Raw genomic sequence first — 11,688 nt, 5'->3', positions numbered from 1 at the left:
GTTACTACACAGCTGAGGCAAACTCAAGGGATAAGATCCCAAAACTCTAGAGTGATGATTCAAAATGTGCATTTTTCCACTCCATATCAAAACGAGGACTCTCAAGGGTACCCAGATTGCTTACCAGGTCAGTGAGATGTCTCAGTGCTCAAGGAATGTTCCTCAGATGCCCAGTCTGAGAGAGGAAAATCTTCAACTATAGACCTGCTGCTCCAAAGAAACCAACCCAATGGTGGTCTCTGGTGGCTTCATTTATACATTGGTTGAACTTGAGCTTGGCCATTTATGGTAGTTTTCTGGAAATTTCTCCCAACTGAAGCATCTCATTGGTCGGAGGTCCTGTCTGTCAACCAAGGTGCATGTGCATGGCCATGGTGATCCATCAGCCTCGAAGTTTCTGTTGCTTTCAGGGGGAAAGGAGAACGCATCTGCCACGTGGTGCAGGAGACCGAGTTGGCACAAACCCAAGGATGCAGACACAGCAGATAAAGATGAATTGCTACTGGTTACAAGACGAGTTATTCATATCTAACCTGTTTCCACTACATATTTGCTCATGTATTTTTCTTTGATGCTATTGGAACTAAAAGTGCCATTTCTAAATGACCTATGCAAGGCCAGGCTGGATGGGGCTCTGAGCAACCTGAGCTGGTGAAGATGTCCCTGCTCATGGCAGGGGTGGCACTGGGTGAGCTCTGAAGGTCCCAACCCAAACAATTCTGTGATTCTATAAAATGATGAGTTTTCTGCTATTTTTTAAGTAATGGGTACACAAGCCTTGCTTTCCCTTCAGCTGCTGATTCCAAGGCAATGACTAGAATGTGGAAATTTGATTTATGTATTGATTTTTATCCATACAGCACAGCTATACAAAATCTGATAGTCCCTGTTCCATTTTGCCAATAAGAAAAAAATCCTGGGAAGCAATGTCATAATACAGTAAAGCACAGGGAAATCATAATGCTTAGCAAGGATGAATTGCATGCAAATATCGGAGCTGACAGAAAATTGAACAAAAGATAGAAATAAATTTGATTTCTCACATCCTGTTTGCATTTATTATGGTCTCCTCCTAAGCGGTAATCACTCTAAAAATAGAGAATTATTGCTTTTGCAATTAGATTAAAATGTAGCTAAGACTAAAATATAAGGATGTAAGCCCAGTAAAATAATTAAAAGATTAATTTCTTAAGAAATGAAAGCTCCATCTCTCCTTTTCAGCTGCTGCCTGTCTTTCCCTGCTTAGAAAGAGAGAATTGCAGGGACAGACCATGTGTGTTTTTTGGGAATTCACCATCAGACATTTCCATTTCTCCAAGTTAATACAGCAGACACCCCATGGGCATTTTTTCTGCGCAGCTAAAATCCATTGCATCCTCATGAGCTGGAGGTCAAACTGCACTCCCCAAGCTTCATCCAACCCTTCTGGTGAGGGAAAAGTGCCAGGGATGGTTGTTGTTTGGGAAGACAACTATTGTCTGCTAAGGGTAGAAACCAGCCCTCCAAACCCGCTTGGCTTCAGACCTGCACCTGGGCTCAAACCACAGTCCTAGAATTAAATGTTCAGCACGTTGGCTGCTAACCCACCAGCCATAGCTTAGTTTTGCAAGCTGAACATCGCTGCATAGTCCCAAAAAGGTGATTTATAATTATATGGTAGTCCCTTCTCTTTCTTATATAGGCCAACACATTGCTCTAAAGTAATCATGGCTTTTTTATCATGTTGAACTCTACCTGGATAAAGAAACAGTTCCTTATTTCCATAGGCTTATCCTTGAATAATGATTCAGGGTGTTGTTATTTGTTGCCAGTACTATAACATCCCCTGTAAAAAGCACAGTATAGAAACTGGAGCTAACATAACTGTTATTTCCTGATTTTTTCCATAACGTATTAATATAATTACAATTCTCCAATGCGTCCTGGCTGAAATGAACCATGAACACAATTTCTTGCTCTGTTTGGGCACCCCCTCAACTAGCAAAAAACCTTCTTAACCCCATTTCTAGTTTCTTCTGGGGAAAATGGTGAGAAGATGCTGAGCTGTTTCCTTGCTGCTACACCCATCCCCGAAGAGTTAACACCACAGAAGGCACCAAGTTGCTCAGAGCTTCAGCAAGCGGTGGATTTCTAATGTTTCTAAGATTGGGAGGTATCAGAAATGGCATCTAACTGCAAGAGCACCTTTCTCTTGTTAGACTTCTCACCACTCGTGCAGACTCTTGTGCCGTTAGATGCTTTGAACACATTCACCACGCTGCTGAGAGCATCAGCAAAGGTCTCATCCCCTCGTTTGCAGGGCTGGCGTTCCTCGTTCTGCACTGAAGCAGGTTCTCATTGCCAGGTCCCAACCCGCGCTGTCTGCATTTGTGTTCATCTTCTTGCAGTGTTTGGGTTTTCTTTAGAGACTAAGTCTGGTCATCTAGCTATTGTGTAGTGTCATTTTGATTATATTATGTGTTTGGGAATATGGGGAGAATAAGAACAGAGTGTCAGAAGCTGAGTTGGCTCCTTGCTCTCAGGCACCTTCCAGAGGAGCCCAACTCACAGCTCAGGGAGGGAGCTTAGGGGAAATTGGTCTCAGCTTCAGTGCAAACACCTCCTGAAATGTCTCCTGCCACCCTCAAATCTGAATCCTGCCGCAGTAACAGTGGCTGCAAGGAGAAATAATTCGTTGAGGGGCATTAAGAGGGTGCCTGCCATAGTCAGCGGTGTTTCATACAAAGACCTAGGAAAGACAGCTGAGGTGCCATCAGTCTGCTGTGGTTCACAGATGGGCTGGGGTTGAAGGGACCTCTGGAGATCATCCAGTCCAACCCAGCTGCTCACGCAGGGTCACCAGAGCAGATCACACAGGGTCAGTCCAGGCGAGTTTGAATGTCTCAGAGAAGGAGACTCCACAGCCTCTCTGGGCAGCCTGGGCCAGGCTCTGGCACCTCAAAGTGAAGAAGTTTCTCCTCATATTCAGATGGAACCTCCTGTGTTTCAGTCTGTGCCTATTGCCCCTCATCCTGTCATTGGGCACCACTGAACAGAGTGGTCCCTCCTCTGACACCCACCCTGAGATATTTACAAGCATTGATAAGATCCCTCTGAGCTTCTCCAGGCTGAACAGACCAAGCAGGTTTCTAGAAAGCTCAAGAAACCTTCCATGGGAGTCTGACCCAAGCAAGGATGCACCACAGCACCCCATCCCAGTATCCCATCCACCCTTTTTTCAGAGACCCATTACCTGTTGCAGTTTTTCCCTCAAGCAGTGTTTTTGCATACAGGGATTACATCTCTGCTCAAATTAGATTGATTTATTTAAAAAAAAAAAAAAAATCTCCTTTTCTTTCCAATACACAAAAATAGAATCAGAGTACAACAGAAGCACAAAGAAATACAAATGGTGGCCTCCATGTACACATTGAATTACCATCTTAAATAGTCCCTGAAGAAGAGTTCTGGCAATGCAGTGTGGTCCTTTCACTGGGCTATCCATGGACTTTGCCAGGGCAGGACCCAGCGGAGCTGCTAATGACGACCTCGCTGGGGAAGCCTGAAGCACCTGCAGCCACTGGGAGTTCTCCTCCTTCTGTTCTGCTGCATTTTCAGAGTCCTGGAATGGTGTCGTTTCTCTCCGGGCAAATAGTCCAAGCTGAAAATATGGAGCGCTTGGCCCCTATGGTTGGATCCACCTTGTGTCCTGAAGCTGAGGGATGTCATCTGTTTCCCAGCTCTGAGGTTGGTGTCTTCGCGGTGTCTCAGGCAGGGTCATCTGGAACTGCCAGGGCAAGAGTTTCTCCATCCTTCCTTTTTAAAAGCGTGTGCCCACCTCTTGGAGAATGAATTTCACAGTCCAAAGGCAGCTTTTTACAGTTTGAATGCCAACTGAAACACATAACCGTTTTCACCATTTTCACCAAGAAATTAATCATTCCCCCCCTTTTTTAAGATACAAGGCTATCTCCCCCTCTTCACTCTCTACATAACCTGCTCACCACAACCTTCAGCTACTCAGAAAAAAAGCAGCTTAAAATGCAGCTAATTGCAAAAAGAGCTTTCCCTGGACCCTTTAATGTTGTAGCTAAAGGTTAACCAGCTGAAATAAGAGCTTGAAACCTTGAACAGGATTCTACTCCTTTTCAAAAGGAAACAGGAGTGATAATTTAAAGGTCTTAATAGCCCTGAAAAATGGTAATAAAGATTCTGTCTGAAATATTTTAAAAGCTGCTTTGGAATAGTGACTTTACTTGTATGAAGCTTTTTTTTTTTTCAAATAGCAGATTAATAAAGAAGAAATTTGGGGGCTGTTTTCTTGTAAATAACAACAATATTATATTTAGCTCTTTAGCAGTACACTGGTGCCGCGCTGCATTTTTCCAAAGTTTCATTTAAAAAAATGCAGAAAACACATGCACATGTGGATGTCACGGATAAATCAGAGGTGTTTTCACCATGGAAGCCTCAAGCAATCGGGAAGCCAGCGGGTATGGGGGGCCTGCACCACAGGCCACCAGCTCCCCAGAAGTGACCATCGAAGCCATTAGCAGGAAAACCAGCATTTAAATAGCTCCTCAGCAGGGACTGAGCTTAATTTTGGATGCTTGATTAAGCCTGAAATACTTTGTACAAATTACTGGTGGCTTCATGGGCTGACACAAAGATGATCTTGTGCGTTTGGAAAAAATAAAGGGGTTTTTATTTAAAAATCCTGCAGAGGATGGCAGGGCTGGGTGCCCTCCATGCCAGCTCGGTTCTCCCCATGGGAGGGGGGCCCAGGAGCAAGGACACATCCCCCTGGCCCTCCCTGCACCCCGGCCTCTCTTCTGGCATCTCCGGAAAGTCCAGGATGCAAACCCAGCACTTACCTCCCCTAACCCACCTGGGACACCCGCAGTTGGCAAAAGCCTTTCAGCAAGGGCATCACAGCTGCGGGGAGCTCTTGCTTTGCCCTTGGCCATGAAAAGGTGAGAAAGCCACCCTGGACACTCACATGGCAGAAGATTAAAGCCTTTCCAAGGTTTGGGTGGGATGGGACAGTGTGAAAAAGCAGGGAAAGCAGCATCCACGGGCAGCCCCGACGGCTTCACCCGCCTCCCAGCACAACCCCATCCCACTCCCTTCCTCCCGCACTTCTCTGTATTTTATATATATGTATGTATGTATATGTATATATATATATAAATGCGCATTACAAAAACATACCTCTCTCATGCATTAGTGCATCTCGGTGCTCCCGGGGAGCCCCTGTCACGCCTGCGCTCCGGCACGGCCGTAGAAGGGACCGGCGGGGCAGGACCCCCGCGGGTCCCCGCCGCTCCCCTCGGCCCCTTCGGGCGCACCGGCCTCGGCCCGTCTCTTCCTCCTCCTCCTAAAATTGCCGTTATCGAACATTTTCTCGCAGTTGGGGTCGAGGGTCCAGTAGTTGCCTTTGCCTGCGGAGAGAGGAACGGCCCCGCCTTCGCAGCCGTCGTCTCCGCACCCCATCGGGGCGGACTGAGGGGACGCGCCCGCAGGGTCCCCATCCCCTTACCCGGGTCGTCCTCGTCCCGTGGGACTTTCTTGAAGCAGTCGTTGAGGGAGAGGTTGTGCCGGATGGAGTTCTGCCATCCCGCTTTGCTTTTCTTGTAGAAGGGGAAGTTTTCGGCCACATACTGGTAGATCTGGCTGAGGGTCCGCCGCCGGCCCGGCGCGCTGTGGATGGCCATAGCGATCAGCGCCGAGTAGGAATAGGGCGGCCTCGCCGGGCGCAGACACTCCTGCTGCGGGGGCAGCACCGCCCAGCCCCGCTCCGCACCCGCGGAGCCCGGCGACGGCCTCTGAGCGGAGGCGCAGCCCGGCGGGAGGAAGGGGTCGGCGGGCAGGAAAGGGGCGGCGGGGCCGCCGAGCCACAGGTAGGGATTAGCGGCGGGCGGGGGCTGGGACCGGCCCGGGTAGATGCCGGGACAGACCGCCACGTCCAGCAGCTCCTGGGCGTGGGGCGGCGGCTCGAAGGTCTGCATCCTCCCGCCGCACCGCCAGCCCCAGCGGCTGCGCGCCGCTCCGCGCCCGCCCGCTTAAATACCGCCCGCGGCTCCGGCCGGGCCGCCGCGGCCCCCGCGCCCGGCAGGGATGGAGCGGAGCGGAGCGGGGCGGGACCCCCCAGCCCGGGCCGCCCCCCCGCCCCACGCGTGTCCGCGCCCCCAGCCCCGCGGGGGGACGCGGCCCCGCCGCCCCGCGCAATAAATCACGGGCAGGTGCCGGGTGAGCGCAGCCGCTCGGAGCCCCAGGATCCGCATCGCCGGAAAAGTTTCCTGAGCAAAGCGTGCAAATTTGGGAACAACAGAACAGTGGGAGCCAGCGGCTGATGGCACCTGCTGCATCCTCCCCAACCCGGGGCGTGAAATCTGTAATCTAATTTCCCCACACTTATTGATTACCTGGAGATGTCCAGCACCAAATCGACCTCCAGGTATCACCGTGGATGCTCCTGTTCCTCAGAAAGGCTGCATCCTCCCCAAGCCAGGGTGAGAAATCCCTACGGTCACAAGAGCCTTTTTCCTCTAGTGAGATAATCACCAGCAAGTAAGGAAAAGTGGAAAAGGTGCCTAAACCCCCTCTGCAAACGTCCCTCAGAGACTGAAGAACAAATCGGGAGTTTCCAGGGCTTAGCGGTTTGAGCTTTTGGGGGTTGTGTGCGGATTACATGATCCCATGGCAGGGGAGATGCAAGAGCTGCAGCAGTAAAGCTGAAACATCCCTGTTTGGTACCTTACAAACCAATTTCAGAACTTCAGCTGACTTGTGCAATCCCTACCCTGCCTGATACCCCTATTTAGCATCTGTGTTGCTACGGTAAAGTAGCCTGACAGGCCCAGCTGTCCCTTCAGCACGCTTTGATTTCCAGCAAATAAATACATTTGCAAGAAATTATCAATGCACATTTCCTTTAAGTCCAATACAAAAATCAGCATAATTTGGAAATTTGAATTTCCCATCTGCGAAACCCCTGAAGGCACATGAAGTCCTATGTGCTACTCCTGATACTGAACTCCTTGACTCAAACTAAACTTCTCTATACGCTTACAAAAAGCGGCGGTCTTCATCTGCCTTCAGCATCTCTTACTCTCCTGTAAAACCAGAATTTTGGTTACATTTTCTCCCATCAGTGTTAAAATAGAAAAAAATAATCACAATTTTTCATCTTTGATAGAAGATGTGCCATGATTTGATGAAAAAATGATTTTAAATTGCGCTTCTGTGTATTCTTTTGCTATGGAGTATGCCTGTCTTTGAAATTTCAGACCATTCCTCATAAATATCAATAAAAGGCATGACTTTATCAATAGCTATAGCTATATATAGGTGAATATAAAAAGGATACTGATCCGTGGTAGAGAATTAAAACACTTCAGGTGGCATTTCATACACTTTTAAAATCTGTATTTTGGGTCTGCAAATACAGGTGTGAAAGTACATCTGTATCACCAGATTTAACATTTTTAATATCACTCTCACATCTGAACTATTTCTTCCCAAACCATATATTCATGTATACGTGTGTGTAATATGTATGTATGATATACACAAACATACAGGCTGCTGCAAGGCAAGGGTTTGGTTTTACCACCCTCTTGGAGCCATTCCCCCCCCAAAAGTTGAAAACCATTGTCCTACTAAAGTTTTCACTGAATCTTCCAATATGCACATTGCAGTTAGAAACAGCAGATTCACACAATTTAGGCAGCTTTTTAGATCTGTCTTCAAATCTCCAAAGTGCAATATTCTCTCCATTTCAGTGAAATGAGTTCAGAAAACAAGCCAACCCCAAACATTAAATTGAAAACTATCCAATTTCCCTGCACTTATTGATTACCTGGAGATGTCCAGCACCAAATTGACCTCCAGGTATCGCCATGGATGCTCTTGTTCCTCATAAAGGGTGTTGTTGGTTGTTTGTTTTCCATGGTGTTGCTTTTCCGGGTGTCACCTACAGCCACAACCATGGGAAAGGTGCAACGTGTGTTTGTATCATCAGCTTAAAACCGCCTGGCAGAGCGACATTATTTGTGTTATCAAACTTCGGTGTGGGATGATTGAATTTCCGTGTAAGTTCTAGACATCTACCATATAAACAAGGGAATTTATTCCTTATTTTTCCTAAATGTACGAATTTCCAAGTCTACAGAGAGCTCATTAAATTCTCGCCTTCTCAGCAGAGCTGACACCCAAGGACATGAAAATCCTCCCGCATCATCTATTTGTTAACACTAGGAAGCAGCAGCCCCTGGTAAACACCCAAACATAATGTAAAACTCCTTTATGATATTCTAACCCATAGGGAAAATATTTATTGTTACAGAACATGGAGTTTTCTCCAACTTTCGTGACTTTCTCCAGCCTCACGGCCACAGCCAACCCAGCGCGTTCGCTGAAGAGTGGGACGCCGATGCCATCTACTGGCCTTAAAGCCTGAGAAATGAGATTAATTAACAAATGAGTATGAAAGGCAGCGGCAGGATAAACCCGGTGCCACAGAACAGGTTTTTACACAGCTTGGATTCAGCAAAAACTGAGGATTTACTGAGGTAGGTGACAAGTTTAATATATCATTTCTAATGATGCCTGATCAGCAGCTGATTAACAGAATGATTTCAAACAATTCAATGAGGTTTTTTAGAATTAAAACAGCGACCTGATTGCAGATTCGGTGATGTCAAGGGTCACACTGGACCTAAAGAAGAGAAAGTTAAATCGTTTACATATAGATATAGACACACAGAGTTATAGGATTAAAAGTTTACGGACATATCTATGAACACAGACACACTAGCATACATGGATATTTGAATAGATTTACACACTACAACCTGCCATGAGTTTTCCAGGTTCCTTTCTCATTAAAATGATTATTTTGACAACTGCCACATGCTCCAAAACAGCAGAAAAGGTGACTCCCAAAATACATATTGTCCTGGATGATTTATCACTACCAGCCAATGCTCAACCACTATGTTTTCTGAAAAATTCACGGCAAAAGCCCCAAGTTTCCAGCTTCAGAACTTGCTGGTGACAACCTGGCTGGGGGGATTTTGGGATGTGGGGAAGCGTGATTTCTCCCCATAGCACCAGTTCTTACCCCGCGGCTTTTGGCGCTGGCAGTGGGATTAGCTCCTCTGCATCAAATGGGAATAAACTCCACATTTATTCCTCCACTCCAAAAAGTCAAAGAAAAGTAAACCCAAAGGAGGGGTGGAGATTTAAATACAGTGATTCACTTGATAATTTTCTGGCAAAACTGATTGAAATGCGGGTGGTTTATACCAAAAGCATCGGTTTGTGATTTCTCCTGAGATGCCTCATTGAAAATAAAAAGAAGCGGTAGGAAGTGAAATATAAACACACGGTGAGAAATAACCAACAACAAGTATTGATAATGTGACATGAGGCACCCAGAGCTCATGAAAACAGAAAGAAATACAGCAAATATCCTGAATAGCAATCCAAGTATTGTTTTTAAATCAAGACAACTTTGCTCATTTGGAATGACAACTATTAGCTAACAAATGGACATTCTTCAGGTCAATCAAGCTTGAGCCAATTAGCGTGTGGCAATTAACTAAGTTATGTCTAAAATTAGAATTCAAATACTCGCCCCAATTATGGTTTAATATCCTGAAATGCGTCTCTTCAAAAGAAGCCATAAGACAGGCAAATCCGCTGGAGTTTGCTGTATTTAAGTGACAGACCATATTCTAATTTATTTTAATATCTAACTTCTGGCAGATCAGACAATCCTTTTTGTGACCATGTGTTAAGAATGGCTTTGTACAAGAGAAATGTCAGATGCGTTTTCGATCTTTTGTGTCTCAAAATAATAGAATTTGCATACACCAAAGGTTTTGGCATCGAATCCAGCTCCTTAGGTGTTGTATCCCGATAATTTGAATTTATATACTTTACATGACTAAATCGCTTCATTTATATGCACTTCTGATAGTTCATGAAAATTTATGGGTTGGATTTAATCCATATTTTTTCTTCTACTTTTATCAGAGTTTGCCTTTCAATATTTAATTCAATCAGTTAATTTTCTCCCTGCCAATCTTTCGACAGAAGTTGTAAGAATAATTCTTATTGAATTAAAAGGTTTTAAAGCCTGGAATATTCTTTCAGAAACTTCTGAAATTTAAAAAAAAATTATTAAAACTAAACTTTTCTCTTTCATTTATGGAAAAAAAAAACTACAAGTGATTTGAAAGTCAGATGCACTTCAACATCTCAAATGGAGAAAAGACCCTGCGGAGCGCAAAGCGAGGTCTCTCCATGGAAGAGGCCTCAGGATAGACTCGGAGACTCATAGAATCACAGGATGGTTTGGGTTGAAGGGACCTTAAAGCACATCCAGTGCCACCCCTGCCATGAGCAGGGACATCTTCACCAGCTCAGGTTGCTCAGAGCCCCATCCAGCCTGGCCTGGGATGTCTCCAGGGATGGTTCATCCACCACCTCTCTGGCCAACCTGGGCCAGGCTCTCATCACCTTCAGGGCCAACAATTTCTTCCTCATGTCCAGCCTGAATCTCCCTCCTTTAGTTTAAAACCATCACCCCTTTTTCTATCTCAACAGGCCCTTCTGAAAATCTTGTCCCCATCACCCTATAACAACATGGGGGTGTATAGTTATTTTGGTATTTAACTATTCATACTTACTCAAAATAGGGCTAAAACCACTAAGCCTGCTGACAAAGAGCTGAAGGGAGATGTGGGGTGTCAGCCCAGGTGTCTGAGCAGTTCTACAAGTGGGGCATGAGGATGATGGCACCAGTGGACAAAGCACTTTCTAATAACAGGGTAAGTTTGTGCCATGGCTCCCTGCTCTGTGGTTACCGTGAAGGTGAGGTGAGCGAGACCATCAGCTTCTCCCCTGGCTCCTCACAGCCTTTCTCACCCAAGGTTTCTCAAATATAGATGGTTTTAGCATCAGCAGCTGGCAAAACATAAAACTCAGCACAATAGCTCAGTTATTTAACACGCGATTCAAGTCTATCCATGAAGTTACCATCGTAACTAGATCATCTGTCCCACTAATGGCCCTTTCTAGTGTTGTGGGTCCTACCATGAAATCACTACTTTCTTTCGTGTCACCTCCTGGGTGACCAGGCACCACTTTTCTGCTCTTAATCAGGGATGAAGATGCTAAAGATGCAAAATCCAGAGGTGCCGTGAAGCCAAAGGTGAGATGGATGTGTGACATTTCTGAATTTTACCAAAGACATCTATAAATTGCCCCATATAAATTAGTATATTTCCTACATAAACTATTGCTTTTATGCATAAAATCAAGTGCAGTTTTGCTCCTTTCTGAGTAAGATTCTTGCTTGGCAAACATCAGCACAAGATAATATTAATATCCTCATGACATGATAAGACTATTCATTCCTTCATTAAGTTTTCCTTCAATCTCACTACTCAGTCTGTGGTCATTTCTTTTTTATTATTATTTTTTTTCCCCTCTCATAAAATGACTCGGGATCAAGACCTGAAATTCAGAACAGGCCATATTGAAAAATAAATTCCCTGCAGCATCATTAAGGAGAAAATGTGATCAAAATCCATCACCAGCAATTAGAACATGAGAGAGTCTCCAGTAGGCAGCTCTCGGACGTTCTCTTTGCCTTCCCTACAACTGGTGTATGAAGTGCCTGCCAGGAACATCTATCTA

General features: G+C 45.6%; 1 protein-coding gene across 1 annotated transcript; it reads right to left on the bottom strand.

The window, feature by feature from the left end:
- Nucleotides 1–3,330: 3,330 nt before the first annotated feature.
- Nucleotides 3,331–5,994, bottom strand: FOXI2 (forkhead box I2). Its single transcript, XM_071811548.1, has 3 exons — nt 5,519–5,994; nt 5,191–5,420; nt 3,331–3,873 (listed from the first exon to the last, which is right to left on the bottom strand). The coding sequence occupies exons 1-2, from the start codon at nt 5,985–5,987 to the stop codon at nt 5,236–5,238; spliced, it is 654 nt and encodes a 217-aa protein (XP_071667649.1). The 5' UTR covers nt 5,988–5,994; the 3' UTR covers nt 3,331–3,873; nt 5,191–5,235.
- Nucleotides 5,995–11,688: the final 5,694 nt, after the last annotated feature.

Source organism: Patagioenas fasciata, chromosome 8 (assembly GCF_037038585.1).
Source record: "Patagioenas fasciata isolate bPatFas1 chromosome 8, bPatFas1.hap1, whole genome shotgun sequence".
NCBI lineage: Eukaryota > Metazoa > Chordata > Aves > Columbiformes > Columbidae > Patagioenas > Patagioenas fasciata.
This window is presented reverse-complemented; position numbering and strand designations above follow the sequence as displayed.

Excerpts from the sequence above, each read along its gene's own strand:
- FOXI2 (XM_071811548.1), bottom strand. The coding sequence starts at position 5,987 with ATGCAGACCTTCGAGCCGCCGCCCCACGCCCAGGAGCTGCTGGACGTG. Across the intron at positions 5,421-5,518 it reads ACGGGACGAGGACGACCCGG|GCAAAGGCAACTACTGGACC; the intron begins GTAAGGGGATGG and ends CTCTCTCCGCAG.